The 25,044-nt window shown below is 43.9% G+C and overlaps 1 protein-coding gene across 3 annotated transcripts in view; it reads left to right on the forward strand.

Moving 5' to 3' along the window:
- The window catches only part of agtr1a (angiotensin II receptor, type 1a), a 38,771-nt gene extending 15,581 nt beyond the window's left edge, over positions 1-23,190 (forward strand). The window contains exons 2-4 of one of the 3 annotated variants that reach the window (XM_068042604.1): positions 8,243-8,373; positions 9,978-10,074; positions 16,398-23,190. In XM_068042604.1, coding sequence (XP_067898705.1) covers positions 16,407-17,567 — 1,161 coding nt within the window. In that variant the 5' untranslated portion in view covers positions 8,243-8,373; positions 9,978-10,074; positions 16,398-16,406 and the 3' untranslated portion in view covers positions 17,568-23,190. The remainder of the gene's footprint in view (positions 1-8,242; positions 8,374-9,977; positions 10,075-16,397) is intronic. The other 2 variants (XM_068042605.1, XM_068042606.1) reach the window with 2 other exon arrangements.
- The last annotated feature ends 1,854 nt before the right edge of the window (positions 23,191-25,044 follow it).

Below are 25,044 nucleotides of genomic sequence, written 5' to 3' on the forward strand. Positions count from 1 at the left end.
ATTCCCTACCCAGTGATTGACAATCTTGACCATATTTTATAGCTTCCCCTCCCCTAGATTGAGCTGCTTTACTGAGAACAGCAAAATAGAAATGTAAATATTAACCATAGAGTGATTCCATCTGTAGAAGTAATGATCCTCTGTCAGTCCTATTTCAGGCTAGTACAATCTAAATGTATTCTACAGCTGAATAACAAGTGCAGATAAAAGAAATAAGTATTTAAGAATTTAAATTCATACTGCATCCTTATGCCTGTTGTATGATTATCTTTAAGAGTGATGTTCCTTTAAAATCTTAGTATGCTAATGAGCTAAGTGCCAGGTCGCAGTCTTGTGACTTTGTCTTCTCACCACAGCTGCCACCATGTAATGAATTCTTTTATGTTTTCTGATGCAACAGAAATGAGACTCAGAGCCAGACTCACTCTGCAACTGTAACACCCAGAGTAAGGTTTTGTAAATAGTTACCTCTGTACTGTATATAATAATCCAGCTGTGAATAAACCCATTTGAGAGCTTCAAACAACTGGATTCATTGCATCTCATTTATGCTGCATCAGAAAACATAAAAGAACTCATTACATGGTGGCAGCTGTGGTGAGAAGACAAAGTTTGAGGTTGAAAACCACGGTTAAAACAACTCTGAAAACGATCTTTCCTACAGCCACTGGAGAGAAAGTTCAAGAAAAGTACTTGCTCAAACAATGAAAAAAGAAAGAAGTTCCTCAGGCTGTAGAAGACAGAGCATAGAATGACAGGCTGCAAGTAAATCGGGTGAGGGATAATGATTTTTTAAAAAAAGCTTTGAAGTCCTTCAAAAGATCTTTTTTTTTTCAAAAGCTCCATGTAGAAAAAAAATGGGGGAAGACACAACTCCTCTCCCGAGCTGATCGAGGTCAGTGCCATTACAGGAGGCGTCCATTAGAAAAAACATGGGAAAACCCAGATCACTGCAGAGCCCTCTTCCACACAACCAAAGTTTTAAAAAAACATTAAACCATGCGAGCATGAATAAGAGCTTCCATTCACGAAGCCACAGTAAAAACAAACATTAAAATCACTCGAGTGTGAAGAACATAAAAAAAACTCTTAAAAAACCCATCGAACTGCCCATTGAAAAGCTGTGAAAATAGAACAGGCTTAAGTGCTGGAAGCAAAATAAACACAGAGCACTAGCAAACACCTGCTCCTGTCAATCAAAGCAACTAGTATAAATAAGAGAGTCTCTTAAAGGGGAAACAGTGCAGAGTCATAGAACACGTCTTAAAGCAAGTTTTAAAGCAAAAGAACAGCAGAAATATGGATACCAAATTTCCCAGCATGAACTGGAAGGCCTTGGATATCCTATGAGTTCCAACTGTTCAAAGAAAGAATGCAGTTATTCTTCACAGACCAAATAATTGTAGAACCAGAAAAACAGACTGTAAAAATACTGATAGCAGTTGGAAATAAGGGATTGCACAGAATCAACACCTCTGGACTATCAGATGAGGACCAGAAAGATCTCACACGAATATGGAAAATGCTAGAAGATCAGCTCCGATTATGAGTGAATTTTAGAATTCACCACCTGGAATTGATGTCCCACAGGCAACAACCATAAGAATCAATAGACCAGTTCATCAATAGATGCTGTAGTAGGGGCAATGAATGTGGCTTCTCAGAAATTTAGCTGTCAGACCGAATAATGGAGCTGCTGATTGCGGTTACACTCATTGAGAAAGACCTCTTAGGCAAAAAGAAAGGTCACAGCATTGATGTACTGCTGGAAGATGACAGGAAATATGAAGCCATTGTAGCTGGACAACAGCACCTGCAAGCACAAGGTGCAGCCAACTGTAAAGGCAGCATAACCAGGTCGAAAAGAGCAGCAAGCTGTGTGGTAAGTGCCCTCATTTCGTGACCTGTGCAAGGCGTGCAGTGCAAAATGACGCTGGGCCCATCTATTCAAGACATCTGGTTCCAAAGATGCAGCCAAAAGCCGAAGCAGGACACAGACAAACAGAAGACAGGCGTAACAACCAGGTAATAGCAGCAAGGAAATGCCAGAGACCTGTGTAAACACAAGCCGATACACGAAGTCCACAGTAAAACAGGCCTGAGACAAGACTCAACGAGGAGTAATTCTCAACCAGAAGACAAACAGGCATTCCACATTGTGGACCTGACACATCATGTTGATGAAGTCAAACAACTGGAAGCTTTCGCCACTATTAACATGACATGCCCAAAGAAAGATGGCAAACATACACTCAGTGTCAAGATTGACACCTGCGCTAGTGAAAATATCCTACCAGTCCGAATACTCAAAGAACTGTGCAGGAGTCTTTGGAAATCAATGATACAACCGACAACTGCCAAGTTATCTGCATACAATGGGTTGCTCATTCCTTGCAATGGCACACTAACAATGCAATACAGCTATGGCAAGACAGCATGGAAACCACAAAAATTCTACCTTGTAGACACAAGCAGACCAGCAGTGGCAGGACTACCAGCGTGTAAGGACCTCAACATCATAACCATCCACGAGATCATTGACAAGGGGATATCTCCAGGGACCGGAGACCGCTCGCAGACTCTGACCAACATCAACCGATGCAGTCTGGAAACCCAGCAACAGCATGACTATGCTGCATCTTCACTTCTGCTCTCTAGAGAACCGCCAGCACCACAACAAGCCAGAACGAACAGGTACCTCCATGAGACCAAGTACTCTTCCCCCAAAAGTCCTCAACCTTGAACTCCAAGCCTTCAGATGGAGGATGAGGAGAGGCAAAGGACACACAATGTCCTGAAGAGAAAGAGGAGAAATGAGTTTGAAGCATTGTCTGTTGGCTCTTTGAGATGAGGTGCTGGAACTTTCCAAAAATAACAAGGCCTCAAAAGTGGCCATCTTGAGAAAAGCAACAGAGTATTTTCACAGGCTGAAGGTAGAGCAACAGAAACTGAATGCAGAAAGGGAGAAACCTCAGAAAAAACAGCAACAGCTGAGATGCAGCTTCTCCGAGCAAGAGTTGTCAAATCACCGAGACGATATATGGACTTTTGAACGTCTATACTTGTAAAGTTTGTAATATGTAGATAATTCTGATGTTATCCAATGTTATATGCTTTTACTTTTAGTATAAGAGTCTTATCTTTGGAAAGAAGGGGGATGTTGTATGATTACCTTTAAGAGTGATGTCCCTTTAAGATCTTAGTATGCTAATGAGCTACGTGCCAGGATGCAATCATGTGACTTAGAGCCAGAGTCACTCTGCAACTGTAACATCCAGACTAAGGTTCTATAAATAGTTAGCTCTGTACTGTATATAATCTTCTTTGGCCTCCTTATCTCGAGAGACAATGGGTAAGCACCTGGAGGTGGTCTGTATATAATAGTCTAGCTGTAAATGAACCTGTTTGCGATCTTCAACCAACTGAACTCCACGCATTTCATTTATTTTGCGTCAGACGACATAAAAGGACTCATTACAATGCACCTTGTTCACATTTGTTTCTTTCATGTAACATTCCAAAGTGAGGTACTTTTGAAGTGTACTCACTGTTGTAATGCAGAAACACAGCAGCCAATTTGCACACTACAAGCTCCCACAAACAGCAATAAGATAATGATTAGGCAATTTGTTTTTAGTGATGCTGTTTGAGGGCTAAGTGTTGGCCAGGATGAACACACATGCTCTTCTTTGAAATGGTGCCGTGGGATACTTTGTGTCCAGCTGAGCGGGCAGTCATAGCCTTTGTTTAAACATCCCATCTGAAAGTTGGGACCTCTGACAGTGCAGCACTCCCTCAGTACTAGCACAAGAGCATCAGCCTAGAGTTTGTACTCAAGTTCCTGGAGTGGGACTTGAACTCACAACCTTCAGACTAAGAAGCAAAAAGCATTATCCATTGGGCCACAGCTGATACTCACAGCAGGGCTTTCCTTCTGGGGTGGAAAACAGATGTCGGGACTGTTTCTGAGTCCCAATCCTATCCATCGGGGGAAGCAGTCGCAGCACCCAATTTTCACAGGGGCAGCCTGTTAATTGACTGGAGGCTGGGTTCGTCGGCCAATTAGCAGCCACAAGGTGGGGATCGGAGGTGGGTTTGAAAGGGAGGGGGCCCGATGTAAACCCATAATAGCTGCCATTTCACTGAATCAATTGCTGTGGTACTATTCCTGATGGTGCAGGAGAGGCAGAGGCCTGAGATTTGGGACCGGGCTTCCCTCGCTTTGCAGATGCAGACTTGGAGGGCCTCCTACAAAGCTGTGAGGAGGAGGAGGGAGCTCCCCTTTCCGGAGGGTGGCAGGTGAAAGCCACCCTCCCAGGCAAAGCAGGCCTGGATCAATGTGGCAGAGACAGTGAGCAGACTGTGTGTGGTCCACTAGAACCTGGTCCCATGCAGGAAGAGGTTCAATGGCCTTTTTCACTCTGGAAAGGTGCATGCAACACCAAACCCTCAGGACAGGACACTGTGTTTTCAACCTCCAGCTGAGGAGCCTGAGGGCACGTCCTGCTCCTGAACATGGGACTTAATGAACCCTCAGCAAGGCTCAGAGCCATAGTGCTGCTGAGGACCTGCCAGTACTGATTCATGCAGCCTCTTATACATATCCATATGAGGTCCTGCAACAAGAATTTAGGGAGCTAGGTAGCAGATTAGAAGGCAGGACCTCAAAGGTTGTAATCTCTGAATTACCCCTGGTGCCACGTGCTAGCGAGTATAGGAATAGGAGGATAGAGCAGATAAATGCGTGGCTGAGGAGATGGTGAAGGAGGGAGGGCTTTAGGTTCCTGGATCACTGGGTCTGTTTCTGGCAAAGGTGGGACCTGTACAAGTTGGACGGGTTGCACCTGAACCGGAACAGGGCCAGCATCCTTGCTGGGAGGTTTGCTAGTGCTGTTGAGGGGGGTTTAAACTAATTTGGCAGGGGGAGGGGATACAGAGTGGAGGTACAGCCAACTATAGAAGAGAAACTGAGTCAGTCTGGAAGGCAGAGCAAATATAGACCTGTTAAGGCACAAGTGAAAAATGCAAGGCTGGATTGCATATACTATAATGCAAGGAGTCTTACGAGTAAGGCAGATAAATTGAGGGCGTTGATTAGCACATGGCATTATGATGTTATTGCTATCACAGAGACATGGTTGAGGGAGGGGCAGGACTGGCAACTCAATATTCCAGGATATAAAATCTTCAGGCGCGACAGGGGAGGGAGTAAAAGAGGAGGTGACATTGCACTGTTGATCAAGGAGTCAATTACTGTAGTAAGGAGGGATGATATCCTAGAAGGTTCCTCAAATGAGGCCATATGGGTAGAACCTAAAAACAAAAGGGGGCAATCACTTGGCTGGGAGTGTACTACAGGCCTCCAAACAGTCAGGGAGAGATAGAGGAGCAGATATATAGACAAATCTTAGACATGTGTAAAAATAATAGGGTAATAATAGTAGGGGATTTCAACTTACCTAATATCAGCTGGGATAGTCTTAGTGCAAAAGGCTTAAAGGAGGAGGAATTCTTAAAATGCATACAGGAGAGCTTTTTGAGTCAGTACGTAGAAAGTCCTACAAAAGAAAGGGCAGTACTGGACCTAATCCTAGAAAATGAAGCTGGACAAATGGTAGAAGCATCAGTGGGGGAGCATTTCGGGGATAGTGACCATAACTCTGTAAGATTTAAAGTAGTTATGGAAAAGGACAAAGATGGGCCAGAAATAAAGGTACTGAATTGGGGGAAGGCCAATTTCTATTTGATAAAACAGGATCTGGCCAAAATAGATGGGAGCAGCTACTTGTAGGAAAGTCTACATCAGGCCAGTGGGAGTCAGTCAAAGAGAAAATAGTGAGGGTTCAAAGCCAACATGTACCCGTTAAGGTGAAGGGGAGGACCATCAAGTCCAGGGAAGCCTGGATGTCAAGGAATATACAGTATTGGATCAGGAGAAAAAAGGAGGCTTATGGCAGATTCGGAGCACTGAAAACAGCGGAGACATTAGAGGAGTATAGAAAGTGTAGGGGCGTACTTAAAAAAGTAATTAAGAAAGCGAAGACGGGACATGAAAAAACACTGGCGGTCAATATAAAGGAAAATCCTAAGGTGTTTTATAAGTATATTAAGGGCAAGAGGATAACCACAGAAAGAGTAGGGCCCATTAGGGACCAAAGTGGCAATCTGTGTGTGGAGCCAGAGGGCATAGGTGAGGTTTTAAATGATTACTTTTTATTTGTGTACACTATGGATATACTTGAACATATTAACATTGAAAGGGAGGAAGTATTAGATGTTTTAGCAGGCTTAAAAGTGGATAAACCCCCAGGCCCAGATGAGATGTATCCCAGACTGTTATGTGAGGCAAGGGAGGTGATAGCAGGGGCTCTTAACACAAATTTTCAGATCCTCTCTGGTCGCGGGAGAGTTGCCAGAGGACTGGAGGACAGCGAATGTGGTACCATTATTCAAGAAGAGTAGTAGGGATAGACCAGGTAATTACAGGCCGGTGAGTCTAACATCAGTGGTTGGGAAACTATTGGAAAAAATTCTGAGGGACAGGATTAATCTCCACTTGGAGAGGCAGGGAATAATCAGGGATAGTCAGCATGCCTTTGTCAGGGGGAGATCGTGTCTAACTAACTTGATTGAATTTTTCGAGAAGGTGACTAGATGTGCAGATGAGGGCAAAGAAGTTGATGTAGTCTACATGGACGTCAGTAAGACTTTTGATAAGGTCCCGCATGGGAGATTGGTTAAGAAGGTAAGAGCCCATGGGATCCAGGGCAATTTGGCAAATTGGATCCAAAATTGGCTTGGTGGCAGGAAAAGATGATAATGGTCGAGGGTTGTTTTTGCGAGTGGAAGCCTGTGACCAGTGTTGTACCACAGGGATCAGTGCTGGGACCCTTGCTGTTTGTAGTGTACATTAATGATTTAGACGTGAATATAGGAGGTATGATCAGTAAGTTCGCAGATGACACGAAAATTGGTGGTGTCGTAAATAGTGAGGAGGAAATCCTTAGATTACAGGATGATATAGATGGGCTGGTAAGATGGGCGGAGCTATGGCAAATGGAATTTAATCCTGAGAAGTGTGAGGTGATGCATTTTGGGAGGAATAACAAGGCAAGGGAATATACAATGGATGGTAGGACCCTAAGAAGTACAGAAGGTCAGAGGGACCTTGGTGTACTTGTCCATAGGTTACTGAAGGCAGCAGCACAGGTAGATAAGGTGGTTAGGAAGGCCTGTGGGATACTTGCCTTTATTAGCCGAGGCATAGAATATAAGAGTAGGGCGGTTATGATGGATCTGTATAAAACACTAGTTAGGCCACAGCTGGAGTACTGTGTACAGTTCTGGGCACCACACTATATAAAGGGTGTGATTGCACTGGAGAAGGTGCAGATGAAATTCACCAGGATGTTGCCTGGGCTGGAGCATTTCAGCTATGAGGAGAGACTGAAAAGGCTAGAGTTGTTTTCCTTAGAACAGAGAAGGATGAGGGGGGACATGATTGAGGTATACAAAATTATTCGGGGTATTGATAGGTTAAATAGGAAGAAACTTTTTCCCTTAGCGGAGGGGTCAATAACCAGGGGGCCTAGATTTAAGGTAAGGGGCAGAAAGTTTAGAGGGGATTTGAGGAAAGATTTTTTCACCCAGCGGGTGGTTGGAATATGGAATACAGTGCCTGAAGTGGTGGTAGAGGCAGGAACCCTCACAACATTTAAGAAATATTTAGATGAGCACTTGAAACGCCATAGCATACAAGGCTACGGGCCAAGTGCTGGAAAATGGGACTAGAATAGTTAGGTGCTTGATGGCTGGCACAGACATGATGGGCCGAAGGGCCTGTTTCTGTGCTGTATAACTCTATGACTCTATATGAGAAAATGGCATTGGCCTTAGAGGTCAGTAGTGCCGTATCATTTTATTTTGTCCTTGCAGGAAAAATGGGCACATAATGCCTGGGAGAGGCCCCAGACAGGAGGATGGGTTCCCTTCCTACACATCATCACCACAATGGAAGAGGGAGCACTGAGATTACCAGGGTCGCTGACTGTGAGAAAATCGCAGAAGGCGAGATGGGCATCCTTGGTGGAGAGAGTGAATACAAACTGGAATGCATGCATTAAGGGGTTGCATTGCACTCCAACCCAATCTGAAGATTGAGTTGCACTGGGAAGCCTCAGCATTGCAGAGGCTTCTGTTCTCCAAGGCTAGTTCTAATGATCTGTTCTTGTGTCTCCTGCAGGTGTTGACATTGAGGCGTTAAGACCAATTCCTGCACCATCACCAGGCCAAGGGCTGCCAGACCAAGCCTCAGACCAAGATACACTACACTTTGCAAGTGCATTCTCCACCACAGCGGATACAGTCACTTCAGTAGGTTCTTGTATGCAGTTAGATAGGGTGGCACTGGGTGATGATCACATTACGAGTGTGCAGGTGGAGGTGACAGAGACAGAGGCAGCTGTGGGCAGTTCCCCTCGTGGATGGAGGACAGACACAGTCCTACTCAGCCGGGTGCAGATGCAGGGCCTCAAAAGTCACAGGAAAGGAGGCTGTACTTAGACCAGCAAGAGCAGATGTGTTCCCACATGTTGGAATTCTCTGAGGCAGTGTGGGATCATGGGCAGAGAATGGAGGAGTACATCCAGCTCATGTGCACCACCATGGCTCAGGGCTTTGAGCACATGAGCAAGGAGTATCGTAAAGGAGACAGTGAGGTCTAGGGGCAAAATTGCAGAGTTTAAAGCCTAGACAGCAGAAGGCACAGCTGCCAATGCTGGGATAAAGAGCATAAGGAATACACAGGAGGCCAGAATTGAAGGAACGCAGAGTTCTCAGAGGGTTGTAGGCTGATGGAGGTTACAGATATAAGGCTACTTTTATGGCTGCAAATTTTGGGGATTACCATTCTTCTGACCGTACTTGCCAGGGATGCTTATAAAATGTCAGAATGCACATTAAGATACACTGCAGTCATATTGGTGATGGTGAAATTTGAACTCAATTAATCTGAGAATTAGAAAAAAACCTAATCTAACGGTGACCATGAAACGTCAATTGTTGTAAAAACCCATCTGGTTCACTAATGTCCTTTAGGGAAGGAAATCTGCTGTCCTTATCTGGTCTGGCCTACATGTGACTCCAGACCCACAGCAATGTGGTTGACTCTTAATATGCTCTCTGAAATAGCCTAGAAAGCCACTCAGTTCAAAGGCAATTAGGGATGGGCAGTAAATGCTGGCCTAGCCAGCGACGCCCACATCCCACGAACAAATATAAATTTAAAAATGTCATATTTGCTACTGTATACCTTATTTATGTCCCAATGCCAGCTCCTGAACTGTACAGCAGACAAAAACTGCTCCATTAGGTTTGTTCCCACTGTACCAGAACAGTATGTAAAGGCCAGGCTGAACAGCGTTGATGATAGACAAATAAACACTATCATTTGCTTTGACACTGCCATTACACATAACATTTACTAGTACTGCACTACAGAAAATTCAGCCCCATAGGTTTTTCCTTTTGTTTCATGTAAGTGAGAGGACCAGAAATATCTCACTGAGGCAAATGAGGCTGGATAATTAACAGGAAACCCCAAAGGCTGCCTTCTCCTGTTAAGCTGGAACTGAAATAGTCAGAAAACTGTTACAGATTAAAAATATTTCTCACATATCACAACACCAAAAATAGCTTTGACATGTATGTACTGGACTGTATAAAGGGAGAACAATATATCTCACACCAAACTTTTTCTTCAATAACTTGCAGACAATTTTGAGATAGAGACAAACATTTAAGATTAATCATTAGGAACTACATGTGATCACTTTTTCAGAGAGCCTTGGTGCATTGAGAACCATTTATAAGTGAACTATTAAGTTATGCCATTTTTCCACACTGTACGTTGCAGCTTTGTCCCAAGTAAATACAAGTTGTTGTGAGTGTGACATTTATTCAGCTGTTTCTCATTACAGTTTTTCGCACATCCACATGAATAATGTACCAAAAGCCCTTGAGATATCTTGACCTTTGAACATTGCCCAAGGAATCTTCCTGTATTTATTGCTAACGGTATGGTACATTTGTGTGAAGCCTTCACATTGTTGACATGTAGAACTTTCCAGATAAGGTAAACAGCACAAGACCTCTGAGGGGACTTGTTTCAGGCAGAGCTAAAGCACATTAAACATGCTGAGTCTCAAAAAGGGTATAATCCATCACTTTCACAAGAGGCCAAAGAGAACTCTGAGGGTGCGTGAAGGATCAGGGTGATGCTCCTCTAACATTGGTTATAGAAAATCCACTTTCATTTTTAAACAGTACAGCCTAGAAATGACTCTGTTAGACATTAGTGTACAGATATATACCCACTCATATCAAATGAGTTTGAAAGAAAGAAGGACTTGCATTTATATAGTGCTTTTCACCAGACATCACAAAGCGCTTTACAGCCATTGAAGTACTTTTTCTTTGAGAGTAGTTGCTGTTGTAACTTAGGAATGTTGTAATGAGTTTGCTTTTTAATAAACTTATTGGGGGTGAAGTGGGTCTTGGACAGCAGAATGGAACAGGCAATGGTGAATCAACTACCCATTTCACAATGCACCCTAATTTATTTTCCATTGAAGTCAACGTCTCCAGCCTTGCTATGAGTGAAGTGAAGGCAAACACATTGCATGATGCATCTCTGTTATTGAAAAGAGAACATTTGTAGAACTATGGAGAAGTAGCAGGGGAGTGGGACTAATTGGTAGCTCTTTCAAAGGCCTCCTTCTGAACTGCATGATTTAATGATTTGGAAATCATTTCAGTACATTCATCCATACATGGGTGGACATACTAAAGATATCCACCCATCCCACTTCTGCCAAGAAACTACTAGAGGTAGCATGGAAGCTCCATTTTCTTGTCACAGTGTTATTTCATGTTTCATGGATATATGCATGTCTTTTATTCCCATGTTATTGGGAGTTAATTTTCAACTTCAATGTCTGGGTGTAATTGTGGAGGAGCAGATTGGCTCCACTCCCTCCCTGCCGCAGGGAGGCCATCCCCATGGAGCTGGCAGCCTTCTCACGTGGCGGGGAGGGTGGCACTCCGCCACTGGCAAAATGCTGGGCGGTGCCACAAATGCGCCGCTAATTGGGGCCTTAAGTATGTAAATTGGCTGCCTGCCTCCGTTCAGTGGTCAGCTGATCCATTTCCCAGGCTGCCCGTAGGAAAATTCCCTGGTGGCAGGAATGCATTGGGAGGCCATCCTGACGTGTCTCTCTGCTGTTTTACGGCTCCCACCAGACCCATCGCCTCCAAGCCCAACACCATAGGGCCAGGAAAATTCAGCCCATTGTGTGTGTTACCAATTATACAGCCACTTATTTTAAACTCAAGTCATTGTCCTGAAATTACTGGTCCTAGGAGGACAGGAGGACTTAAGTCCAGCAGGAGGCCCAAAATTTAGGCTCTAGTCTCCTTTTGTACCCTTTCCACCCCTCCACCTCTCCAACCCCCCCTACCTCGCTCTCCTCCTTTAAGACCCTCTCAATAACTAATTTCTTGAACCAAGTTTTTGCTTACTCTTCCTAATAACTCCTTTTTTGACTTAGGGCCCATTTTTGTTTGATTATACCTCTGAGAAGTTTCTTTTTTTTTGCATCAAAGTGCTATATATATGCAAAGTGTGAGGCATTTCTGTTTTTCTAAAATTTGTATAGTTCAATGGGAGTGGAATCGATGGCTTCTCATAGCCATCTCCCTCCGTCGTGTTGTCACTCAGAGGCAGAACTGACAGAATGACAACCCTACACTATAAATTCTGCCACTTCTACCTTTACATGTGTCAGCTTTGGCTCAGTCAGTTGCATTCTTGCCTCTTAGTTCAACATTAGCAAGTTCAAGTCACATTCCAGGACTTAAGCACAAAAATCAAGGCTGATGCTCCAGTGCAGTGCTGAGCAGTGCTTCATTGTCAAAGGTACTGTCTTTTGAATGGGATGTAAAACCAAGGCCCTCTCAAGTGCATGTAAAAGATCCCACTGCACAAAGAAGAGCAGGGGAGTTATCCCTGGTGTCCTGACCAATATTTATTACTCAAAGAACATGGCAAAAACATATTATCTGGTCATTATCACATTGCTGATTGCGGGGCCTTGCTGTGCACAAATTGGCTGCTGTGTTTTTTACATTATAACAGCAACTAAACTTCACAAAGTATCCCATTGGCTGTAAAGTGCTTTGGGACAATCTGAGGGCGTGAAAGACGCTATATAAATGCAAATCTTTATTTTTCTCTGCTAGGGCCAAGGGAAAGTACACGTGCATGAAGCAACCACATTTACTTAACCAGTACTTCATGTCAGGTTCATGATGGTAACTGATTCCAAGAAGATCAATTGCCACTGGGAGAGCAGCAATTATAAACTTTGAATGGAATAGTACTGGCCTCCGAATAGAGTGACAAGGCTCTGATATTCCTGGCGCCCTACAGGATGGACTAATGACTGCCTTAAAAGACATGGGCGCAAATGCCCTTTAAGCTAACAACACATTCTCAGGACTTGTAACAGCGTCAACATTAAGCCAGACTAACTATACTCTTGGATAGAGTGCAGGACTCCAGAAATTTTGACACCACTACTTCCAGTGATATGAACTAAGAAGCAATCTGGCTTTGTGTAGGAAACTTTGGGCTGTTGCTCACTGTTAGCCTCCATGTTTCAAATGTGTGATATTGGAATAAGGACTTTTGGATTTGCCTAATCCCAGTGGATATGCATTCACTGCAGAGAGTTGTAAAGTATCAAAGGGTTTATCAAACTAGAAGGAATGAGACATCAGTAAAATAGATTACACTTGGGTTGTTGGTTGCCTGTCAATTGCACAATGCTTGTGCTGTTAGTATGTAGTGTTATTTTCTTTCCTTAATGGCATAAGAAATCAAATGAATGCTGAACTTGACTGTACTGCAGATTAACAGTCCCCTGTAGGTAAAAGAAAAACACTCATTTATTTTCATATCAGCTTAGCATTTTGTTTAAATTATGGACATATTACACACTTGAGTATAATATCAGTTTGGCTTTATGGGTCATTTGTGGGAAGGAATTTACACTCTGCATAAGCCACCTATAAATTATCGTAGCATTTTGACAGAAGTTTAATACAAAAACTCCTGGGATACTCAAAACTCTAGCCTGTCATTAATCATAGCCCTTCTGTCCACTTCACCAACCCTAAAGATAGACGTGCCTGACAAGTTCTTACTTATGATACAAATTTGCATTTTATGGAAGTGGCCCTATAATGTAGTGTGGAGAACTGAGGACATATTTGGTTTTGTAGAATTGGGAGGAATTTTATGCTCTCGCCCGTGTTGGGTTTAGAAGCAGGGAGAGCACATAATCAGGCGGGATGGTGACAGGGGGGGGGGTGGTGGGTGACCACGTCATCTTCCCCCTCTACCCAAATAAAGTCTGGGGCGGGAAGGCAGTGATTGGCCTTCCTTCCCCACCGCCAATTGAGGCCCTTAAGTGGGCAATTAATGGAATTAGCCATGCAGTGGGCAGGCCTGTCGCCGCACGGAGAGCGCAACAAGCAAACAAGTGTGGGTTGCTTGCTGGCTCCAGGGGTGGTCCCTCATTCAAGGGCACTCAGTGCCTGACCGATGGACCCAGCATCGGGAAGGGGGGGGCCCTCTGAGAGCCACCCCCCCTCTCCCTTGCTGCCGACCCCGCCTACACCCCTTCTCCTGCAACCCCCACCGCACAAGCCCTCCCGTCCTGACCTACCTGTGGCCTGGGTCCAGGGCCTCAGGTGAATTGAGTACCAGCAGCGGCCACCTCCTCAGCGGTGGCGCTGCTCAGTTACGAGCTGCCAACCTCTGATTGGCCGACAGGTGTCAGCAAGCGGCACATCTGCCGCCAGGGTCCTTGATCCCAGGGAAAGACCGCCACTGTTCACCTAAGTGCCTTCTTGGCACTTGATCCAGTAGGCCTTCCCCAGAGGAGGCGACGCAGGGCTCTCGCCGGCACTTTTGCCAGTGGTCGAGACCCCATCACCTGGGTAAAATCCTGGGCTGGATATCTGAGGATTTGAATCCCAGAGCTTCTTGTCACTTAATTAAAACATTAAATTCAGCAAATGAAAATGCATTGGACATCTTTATTGATAATTTTATGAAGGTATTTGATCAGCATAAAGCTTTTATGAGCCAGGCAAATCAAGCACTGAGATATAGTTGAAGGACATTTGATCATTATAAGTGAAAGTAGGCTGTATTAACAATGATATATTTGGAAAGTGATATAAAAGTTTAGACATCCCAATACTGAAGGCTATTAATACATCACAGAGTTAAAAAATTAAGATGTATTCTGGCACAGAATTAAATTTTAAATTATTTCTACAGTGGCGCAGTGGTTAGCACCACAGCCTCACAGCTCCAGCAACCCGCATTTGGTTCTGGGTACTGCCTGTGCGGAGTTTGCAAGTTCTCCTTGTGACCGCGCGGGTTTCCAGTGGGTGCTCTGGTTTCCTCCCACATCCAAAGACTTGCAGGTTGACAGATAAATTGGCCATTATAAATTGCCCCTAGTGTAGGTAGGTGGTAGGAGAATGGTGGGGATGTGGTGGGGAATATGGGATTAATGTAGGATTAGTATAAATGGGGGGTTGTTGGTCGGCACAGACTCGGTGGGCCGAAGGGCCTGTTTCAGTGCTGTATCTCTCTAAGCTTAGAATCATAGAAATTATAGAATGATACAGCATGGAAGGAGGCCGTTCGGCCCATCGTACTTCTGCCAGCTCTTTGAAATGGCTATCCAATTAGTCCCATTCCCCCACTCTTTCCTCAGAGCCTTGCAAATGTTTCTTTTTCAACTCCCTTTTGAAAGTTGCTTTAAAATCTGCTTTCACCACGTTTTCAGGCAGTACATTCCAGATCATAACAATTTGCCGCATAAAAACAAATTCTCCTCGGCTCCTCTCTGGTTCTTTTGTCAATTATCGTAAACCTGTGTCCTCTGGTTAGCAATCCTGCTGCCATTGAGAACAATTTCTACTTATTTATTCTATTAAAATCCCTTATAATTTTGAACGCCTCTATTAAATCTCCCCTTAACTTCTGTGCTCTCAGAAAACTAATCCCAAGTTCTCTAATTTTTCCACATAATAAAGTTCTTTAACCCTAGTTTCATTCTGATAAATAACCTCTGCATCCTCTCCAAGGCTCTGGCATCCTTCTTAAAGTCATCCTATATCAATTGCAGAGAGCTCACTGACAGCTGATGAAAATGGACCAATAATTAACCACATAAACTGGTGATTCATTCCATCCTGAGAACTGTCAATATTAAACCCTCAACCCCTAATCACTCTCATTCCGAACATCATTGAACATAGAAAACAAACAATGTTATTTTTAGAAGTAAAAAGGATTTTCCACCAATCTTTCAGCATGATTCTAACAGCTAATTTTAAGAGTGGTGAGGGTTGTTTGCACGCAGAGCAAGCAACATGAATACATTGTACGTTTTACAGAGCAAAGGCTCCAGTTTCAAATCTCAGGAATACCTACCCCTCCCATTAGTTCTGTAGTCATGAAGCAATCAGGTTATTAGGTGGAATATCCTTGCAATTGCACTCCATTTTATCTCAGGAAGTGAAAACAATCCAAGATTTCCAAACTCATTTCAAAATGTCTTATCAGACAATTGTGGAGATCTCTGTAGCTCTTGATCAATACAACGAGCTAAAGGAAGCCTAGGTGAGAGTCACAAAACTACACCAATAGCATCAACTGTATTAACTAATCTGGTCCAACTTCCTGGAGGAGGCGATGTGGAGAAGCTGGGGGTCATTTCACCACAGGTGCCTTGTGGGAAACTGATGGGATAGGGTCGAACATTGGTTTTACATCCCACCTGACTTTACTTTCCACTGAAGTCAATGGAGGGTAAGCAAATAAGATGTAGGATCAATTGTAGGTCATATAGCCCCTCAGCTTGCTCCGCCATTCAATAAGATAATAGTCGATCTTCTATCTCAACTATGCTTTCTCAGACTATCCCAAATCCCTTGATTCCTCTAAAAAGGACATGGTGTAAAACTGGTGTTTATCCTGATCCCATCAGTATCCCGGTGGGTGGCTTTGGTTAAAATGACTCCCACTGCCCCCTTCCCCTCACCCCAATGTTGTCTGAATCAACACGCACACTTGGAAGTGAACAAACTAGACTAAGGTATTCTCTGTGAGGAAAGCTGTCCAGTGCGGAGTTGCTTGGAGCATTTCTTCTTCTAGAAGGGGACCGTTGCATCATCCTGAAGAAGCCATCCAGGGAAATAGTGTAATTTAATTGGGCTTTAAAAATGTACTTACATGATACCTTTTCTGCCTATAGATCCTGGAAATGAATTGGATGCAGATGGCCGAAAACTCCAGCGTATTTCATAACTTACCATCCGACCTTGCACTGGACACGGAAGAAAACATTCTGAACAAATCGGTGGAGAATACCTCGGTGGAGAACAAACTGTACAATTGCATAATTGGTGGGAGGCATGATTACATCTTCCTTATGATCCCTGTCATATACAGCATCATCTTTGTGGTGGGAGTTTTGGGAAACAGCATGGTTCTGCTCGTTATTTATTGCTACCTAAAGCTGACGACAGTTGCAAACATCTTTCTACTGAACCTGGCACTGGCCGACCTGATCTTTGTCATCACTTTGCCGTTCTGGGCGGCCTATGCTGCCATGGAGTACCACTGGCCCTTTGGGGTCTTCCTGTGCAAGATGAATGCCACCGTCATACTGCTGAACATGAATGCCAGTGTGTTCCTAGTCACTTGTCTCAGTATTGACCGCTACCTCGCCATCGTGCACCCTATGAAATCAAGGACCAGGCGCACCTTAGACCATGCTCGGATGGTTTGCATCATGGTCTGGATACTGGCTGGCTTAGCAAGCCTGCCTGCCATGGTTTTCCGTGTCGCCTTTCACTACGACAGCTGGAATAAAACCATCTGCGCTTTTCATTACCCAGATGAGCACAAGAGGCAATGGATATTTGGCATGGCTTTGTTGAAGCCCCTTCTTGGGTTTCTAATTCCACTGCTAATTATTTTGATTTGTTACTCCCTGATCATCAAGAGCCTGGTGCAGGCCTACCAGATTGAAAGAAGCAAGCCAGTGAGCAATGAAACATTTAAGATGATTGTGGCTGTCGTGGTGTCGTTCATTTTGTGCTGGCTTCCATTCCAGGTTTTCACTTTCTTGGATGTGCTTTCCCATTTGGACATTATCAAAAATTGCGACATTCCTGAAATTGTTGACACTACCATACCCTTTACGATCTGTGTGGCTTACCTTAACAGTTGCCTGAACCCTATCCTCTACGGATTGGTTGGCCGCAATTTCAGAGAAAAGTTCTTTCTTCTCTTGAGGTGCATACCCCCCGAGATCAGATCTCACCCAAGTCTGTCGACAAAAATGAGCTCTTTATCTTACCGTACCATAGAATCCCTGAATGCAATGACCAAACAGTCAGTCCCTTCACGTGAGATTTAAACTACCCTACTTCACAGGGCATCACGAGACCATCAAGATTTCAAAAAAGTGCTACAATCATATGATGGATAATATGCTGTTAATAATGAGTTTGAACAGAGCAAACAGGTTCCATGACCCAGAAAAGCCAAAGTTTTTGTCGTCAGATTGAAATTGCAATTTACTCCTTAATTCTGTTTTCCATTTACAATTGTTTTCTCACCTCAAGGTGCTACCACCTGCTGAAGTTCTGGTTCCCAGTGGAGCAGTGTACTGGTTTCAGTCCTTTGACCAACTGGCCTGTCTATATAATTGAGTCTTAATGTGAGGCATCACAGCAGAGCCCAGCGCAATCCTGATCCGATGTCCACACAAGTGCACTTTCCAGCAGGAGACACTGGATCGGGAATCATGATTGGGAACATCTTTACATGAGTTGCCTAGAACGAGCATGCTGGGGTCCATTGTAGCTACTCTCTAGCTAGCTCAGCTCTTTTCTGGCTCCGTTTCACATGGTACACTTGCTAATTGAACCCAAGGCGAAGAATTTCAATTCATAACTTTAACCTCACCATCAATTTTCTAAATAAAATATTCCGCACTTTGCTACAGACTCATAGCGACAAAAAAGTGTGCACTGCACTGCTTAACAACTTTCAAACAAGAAGTGTTCTGCCTGAGTCAGGACTGAACGTGGGCCGGAATTTTATATAAAACTGTAGGTAAACGTTGGCAACCAGCAAATCCTTCTACAGCGGTCCATTTACATGTGAATTCAGCAACTCAACCGAAGCAAAGCAGAAAACAGAATATATTGTCAATAAAACACAGAGGCCTGGATATTCAGAGATTGTCTGGGAAGAAGAAAGATTCAAGTTCCCCGCAGTTGGCTGGCCCTTTTTGAAAGTTGGGAAATTGTGACAGGAAGGGGGAAATCGCCCCTTCCACCATCTCTTTCATGTCAATTCAAAGAGGTGTGACGAGCAAGTTGACCTCACCCAGTGCCAAGAATCCACTGTGTTTTGTCTGGAATCAGATGAAAGGAAAGATTATTTGCATGAAGCAAGAGGACTTAACTGATAAAATGATGAAGCTGAATATTGGCTTTCCAGTGCCAAATAATTGGAAAGTGCCAACGAAGAAACAGAAACAATTTTTCAGCCGTAACAGACCTGGTCTCCTGAGAGAGCTGCTGGTGCTGCTTTGATGTTCTTGGTCCCCTGACAGAGCTGCAAGATGGGATGGTCATCAGGAAGCACCAGAAATGATGCAGTACCCTGTCCTTTTCTTTTAATGACCATCAACAGGGTTTGCTGTCAGCCAGACTGACCTGATAGTGGAGCAGGATTCTGGGAATATTGGCCCCCTAAATTTCCAAAGTGTGTTGCTGTCTCCACGTGAAATTTGACAAGAGAAAGTATTTAGAGTTTTCCACCATTTACCAAATCCAAAATAGGTAGGGATAGAATAGAGCCAAGACACGGAGATAAGGCAGGGCATGAGAACATGACATGAGTTGGGATGTTTCATTTGTTGCCGATGAAATTCAAGGAAAATCACTAACAACAACAACTTGCACCTTTAACATAGTAAAATGTCCCAAGAACACAGGAGTGATATGTGGTGCAGTGGCTAGCATTGCACCCTCACAGCTCCAGTGACCCAGGTTCAGTTCTAGGTACTGCCTGTGCAGAGTTTGCAAGTTTTTCCTATGACTGTGTGGGTTTCCTCTGGGTGCTCTGGTTTCTTCCTACATGCCAAAGACCTGCAGGTTGATAGGTAAATTGTCCATTGTAAAAATTGTGCCAAGTGTAGTTATGTGGTAGGAGAATTGAGGGAAGGTGGGGATGTGAGAGGGAAAATGGGATTAATGTAGGATTAGTACAAATGGGTGGTTGATGGTTGGTGCAGACTCATTAGGCCAAGGGGCCTGTTTTGATGCTGTATCTCTCTATAACTCTAAACTTTGACAGTGTGGCACATAAGGATATATTAGGACTGGTGGCTAAAAGCTTGAACAAAGAGGTAGGTTCAAAAGAGTGTCTGAAGGGAGGTGGAGAGGTTTAGGGAGAGATTCCAGAGAGTAGAGTCTAGGCTGCTAATGATGGAGCAATCAAAATTGGGAATGCTCATGTGGCCAGAATTCAAAGACAGGGGGAGAATGGGTTTGATAAAATGCATCAGAATGCATACCACCCACCCACCCCATGTGGCAGTCTGCTGAGCCCACCTTCTTCTGGCAGAAGGACTCTCAAGACCTCTGCTACGTCTAGCAGTCTAGTCTCAGGGCTCTGGAAGATGGGTCTGAGGAACAGGGGTGGAGGAGGACCCAGAGCAGCAGAGGCCCAGGCTGGTCTTGTCAAACCCAGAGGAGCACACTGGCCATGCAATAATAAAGCAGAACCTATCTGCTGCCTCCTCTCAGGCTGGAACACCAGCCGAGTCATTAGGACACAGAAAAAGGCCATTCATGCCAGCACTTTGCAAAGCAATCTCGTCAGCTCTATCCACCCCCCACACTCTATTACCATAGCCCTGCAAATTTCCATTCTAATTTCCTTTTGAAATCATTAATTGTGTTCACTACCACCCCCTCATAGGCAGCAAGTTCCAGAACATTACCAGTTGCTGGTAAAAAATGTTCTGCCTCATATCGCCCCTGCATCCCTTGACCAGAACCTTCAATCTGTGCTCTAAGGAGAGCAAACCCAGCTTTTCCAACCTAATCTCGTTCCTAAAATTGTCCATCCTTGGAAACATTTTGGTAAATCTCCTCTGCACCATTTCAAGGACCCTCATATCCTTCCTAAAGTGTGGTGACCAGAACTGGATGCAATACTCTAGTTGTGGACTAACAAGAGCTTTATAAAGGTTCAGCACAATTTCCCTGCATTTATACTCAATATGTCTATTTATGAAGCCCAAGATCCCATATGCTTTGCAAACTACTACAATATGTCCTGCCATCTTCAAGGATCTGTGCACATCAACCCCAATTCCGTTGTTCCTGCACACACGTTAGAACTGTGCCATTAAGTCTATATTGCCTCTCCCTATCCCTTCAGCCAAAATGCATCATCTCATACGTTTCTGTATTAAATTCCATCTGCCACTTGTCTGCCCATTCTACTAGCCTATTTATGTCCTGTTGCAGTCGATTTGTATCATCCTCACTGTTCACCACACCTCCAAGTTTGATATCATCAGATTTTGAAATGTTATTCTGTATTCCAATATACAAGTCATTTGACCCTTGGGGAAAACTACTGGCTACCATCCTCCAGTCTGAAAAACAACCATTTACCATGACTCGCTGTTTTCTGTCCTTGGATTAAGTTTTTATCCAAGCTAACACTTATCCTCCGATTCTATGAGCCTCAGTTTTGTTAACCAGCCTTTTTATGTGGTACTTTTTAAAGCTTTCTTAAAATCCATATAGACAAAATCCACCACATTCCCTTCTTCAACCTTTTCTGTTACTTGATCAAAAAATTCAATTAGATTAGTCTAGCATGATCTGTCCCAAAATGACAAATGGAGTCCAATGAGACCCTGATGTGTATATTAATTGGGCCTATCCACGAATCAGGTTGGCTAGTCTGCCTTCTGGCAGCAGGCCAGAGCAAGATGGCATGACAGGGGAAACAAGGCGTTAAGTTAATTGACAGTATTCATGTGGCACTGTTTCCACTGGGCAGAAAGACTTGCATTTATAGAGCACTTTTCATGACTACTGAACCTCTCAAAGTGATTTACAGCCAATGAAGGTCTTTTGAAGTATAGCCACTGCTGTAATGTAGGAAATGCAACAACCAATTTGCACGCAGCAAGCTCCCACAAACAGCAATGTGATAATGACCAAATAATCTGTTCTTTTGTGATGTTGATTGAGGAATAATTATTGGCCAGGACACCAGGGATAACTTCCCTGTTCTTCTTCGAAATAGTCCTCTGGGACCTTTTACATCATACCAAGGAGGCAGATGAGGCCTCAGTTTAACATCTAATCTGAAAGACAGCACCTCCAACAGTGCAGTTGTAAACTAATGTACAGAATTCTTTGTAACCATGTAACTGTTCCTTTATTTCTTTTATATTAATGTATGTAGACTGGTTGTGGTGTAGTCCTGTGTGTGTGGAGTCTGTCTGCAACATGGAACATAGCAGTACCCAGATCGAAGATATCTAATGAACTGTATTGTGGCCCTGAAGGCACAAGGCAGGATGGTCAATTTAGTCTTGACAGAGCCTCGCCAGAACTAACAAAACCTATAAATGAATTAAACTGCAAAAGTGCTAGCATCTCGGGAGAGATACAGGTTTTTGCTTGTTCAGAGTCTGTACTATCCTGGAGATTGATCACGGTGCTAGAGATAACAAAGTGGATTCAGGCTGGCTTTGTTATCTGAAGCAGGAGGCCTTGGAATTCCTGCATGAGGCCCAAGGTAGAAATCATCTGGACAAGTAACTGACTTGTGTTGGAAAGGACAATGAGGTAATTATAGGCCAATTGAAGGAGTCAAAGACAAGTTTTACCTTATATGGAACAGGCCCATGGCAAAAAAGGAATAAAGGAAGAGCCCACTGGAACGTCTTTGCTGCAGTGGTTAGTGTGGCATGGTCAGACATCTGGAAGTTGAACAAGGATAATTCGTCAGCATATTGACCACTGTGACAGACTCTGGCTCACAGGGCTGCTGAGCAACCGGTATTATCGTGAGCATGTACTATTGCTTAGTGGTTTAATAAAGGTGTACGATAGCTAGTGGAACAATATCCAAGTTGCTGCGTGCCATTAATATCCAAAGTAAAGACTAGAATCTTTAGACCAGATAGAAAGTCTTACACAGCACTCCCTCAGTGCAGCCCTGGAGTGTTAGCCTTAATTTTCGTGCTCAAGCTTCTGGAGTGGGACTTGAAGCCAGAACGTTAGTTCTCAGTGGCAAGATTGGTACCAACTGAGCCACAGCTGACACTCAAAAGATATCAAAATCAGAAAGAGCAATCAAAAACCAACCTGTCAAGTGCAAATCCAGCAATCTTTCAGTTCCCCCCTTCCCTGTCCCCTCACTGACGTGTTCAATTTATTTCCCAGTTAAATGCCTTATCTTAGATTATGAAGCTAATATATATTACACCCTTAAAATAAGTACAAAAATTTGGCAAACTAACCCTGTGTAGCTGAACCATGCATTTAAGTTACATGCTGAAAAGAGACATACACACACCAAGCAAATTCAAGCCACAGTGCTCCCAATCGCACAATTTGAAATACTGCGATGCACATTGAAAGTATTAACATTTTTCTGTGATATTTCTATCATTAGAGAGAAGATGAAATGCAGTTTAAATGCAAATGAGCTAGGCTTTGATCTTTCTCTGCCCAAAGATCGTAAACAATAAGCTAATTCATTAGTCTGTCTCATCAATCGAATTACCCGCTCAAACCCATTGTGTGAGGAGGTCGCCTGGAAAGGTCAATTCTCCAAACCACATTCTCTCTGAGCAAAGCTCCCAGCTGAGACCATGGGATCACTACATTCACCCTGAAAGAGAGGGAGACAGCTGGATTTGCATGTCATTGTGTCAATAACTACATCATTGTGTTTGCTGTGACTACTCTCATCTCCGGGAAATAAACTCATGCAACTTTATTCAATTCAGTGCAGTTTATCATCTTTTAACTATTCTAAAGTAGAACATTTTAGCTTGTGCAAAATCTTGGTGTGCATGATAATTTATTGTATCTGTTCAATTTGCCATTGCATTTTTTGTAAACATCTTTTAAATAAAGTGTTACCGCTATTATCACCAGTTATCTTCAATAAAAATATTTCAATTATTATATATTTCATTATATATAATTGTGAACTCCCTCCATTACTTGAGTTGTGTACTATACGTAGAAAGAACTTAAGAACATAAGAAATAGGAGCAGGAGTGGGCCACATGGCCCCTCGAGCCTGCTCTGCAATTCAATAAGATCATGATTGATATGATCTTGGCCTCAACTCCACTTTGCAGCCTGGTCCCCATAACCCTATAATTCTAGAATCTGTCTATCTCAGCCTTGAATATATTCAATGACTCAGCCTCCAGAGCTCTCTGGGGTAGAGAATTTCAGACATTCATGATCCTCTGAGTGAAGAAATTTTTTTATTAAATTCATTCATGGATGTCGTTGGCTAGGACAGCATTTATTGCCCATCCCTAATTGCCCTTGAGAAGGTAGTGGTGAACTGCCGCCTTGAACCACTGCAGTCCACCCACAGTGCTGTTAGGAAGGGAGTTCCAGGATTTTGACCCAGTGACAGTGAAGGAACAGCGATATAGTTCCAAGTCAGGATGATGTGTGACTTGGAGGGGAACTTGCAGGTGGTGATGTTCCCATGCATCTGCCCCTCTTGTCCTTCTAGGTGGTAGAGGTTGCGGGTTTGGAAGTTGCTGTCGAAGGAGTCTAGGTGCATTGCTGCAGTGCATCTTGTAGACGGTACACACTGCTGCCACTGTGCGTTGATGGTGGCGACAGTGAATGTTTTTGGATGGGGTGTTGAGCTTCTTAAGTGTTATTCGAGTTGTACCCATCCAGGCAAGTGAAGAGTATCCCATAACAGTCCTGACTTGTGCCTTGTAGATGGTGGATAGGCTTTGGGGAGTTAGGAGGTGAGTTAATCGCCACATGATTCCTAGCCTCTGACCTGCTCTTGCAGTCATGGTATTTGATACTGAAGCAGTCCGTGTAGGAATGCAGCAAGATCTGGACAATAACCAGGCTTGGGCTGATAAGTGGCAAGTAACCAGTGCCAGGCAATGATCATCTCCAACAAGAGAGAATCTAACCATCTCCCCTTGACATTCAATGGCATTACCATAGCTGAATCCCCCACTATCAACATCCTAGGGGCTATCATTGACCAGAAACTGAACTAGAGTAGCCATATAAATACCGTGGCTACAAGAGCACGTCAGAGGCTAGGAATCCTGCGGCTAGTAACTCACCTCCTGACTCCCCAAAGCCTGTCCACCATCTACAAGGCACAAGTCAGGAGTGTGATGGAATACTCTCCATTTGCCTGGATGGGTGCAGCTCCAACAACACTCAAAAAGCTCGACACCATCCAGAACAAAGCAGCCCACTTGATTGGCATACCATCCACAAACATTCACTCCCTCCATCACCGACGCACTGTGGCAGCAGTGTGTACCATCTACAAGATGCACTGCAGCAACGCACCAAGGCTCCTTAGACAGCACCTTCCAAACCCACGACCTCTACCACCTCGAAGGACAAGAGCAGCAGATGCATGGGAACAGCACCACCTGCAAGTTCCCGTCCAAGACACACACCATCCTGATTTGGAACTACATCGCCGTTCCTTCACTGTCGCTGGGTCAAAATCCTGGAACTCCCTTCCTAACAGCACTGGGTGCACCTACCTCACATGGACTGCAGCGTTTCAAGAAGGCAGCTCACCACCACCTTCTCAAGGGCAATTAG

Source organism: Heterodontus francisci, chromosome 11 (assembly GCF_036365525.1).
Source record: "Heterodontus francisci isolate sHetFra1 chromosome 11, sHetFra1.hap1, whole genome shotgun sequence".
NCBI classification, from domain to species: domain Eukaryota; kingdom Metazoa; phylum Chordata; class Chondrichthyes; order Heterodontiformes; family Heterodontidae; genus Heterodontus; species Heterodontus francisci.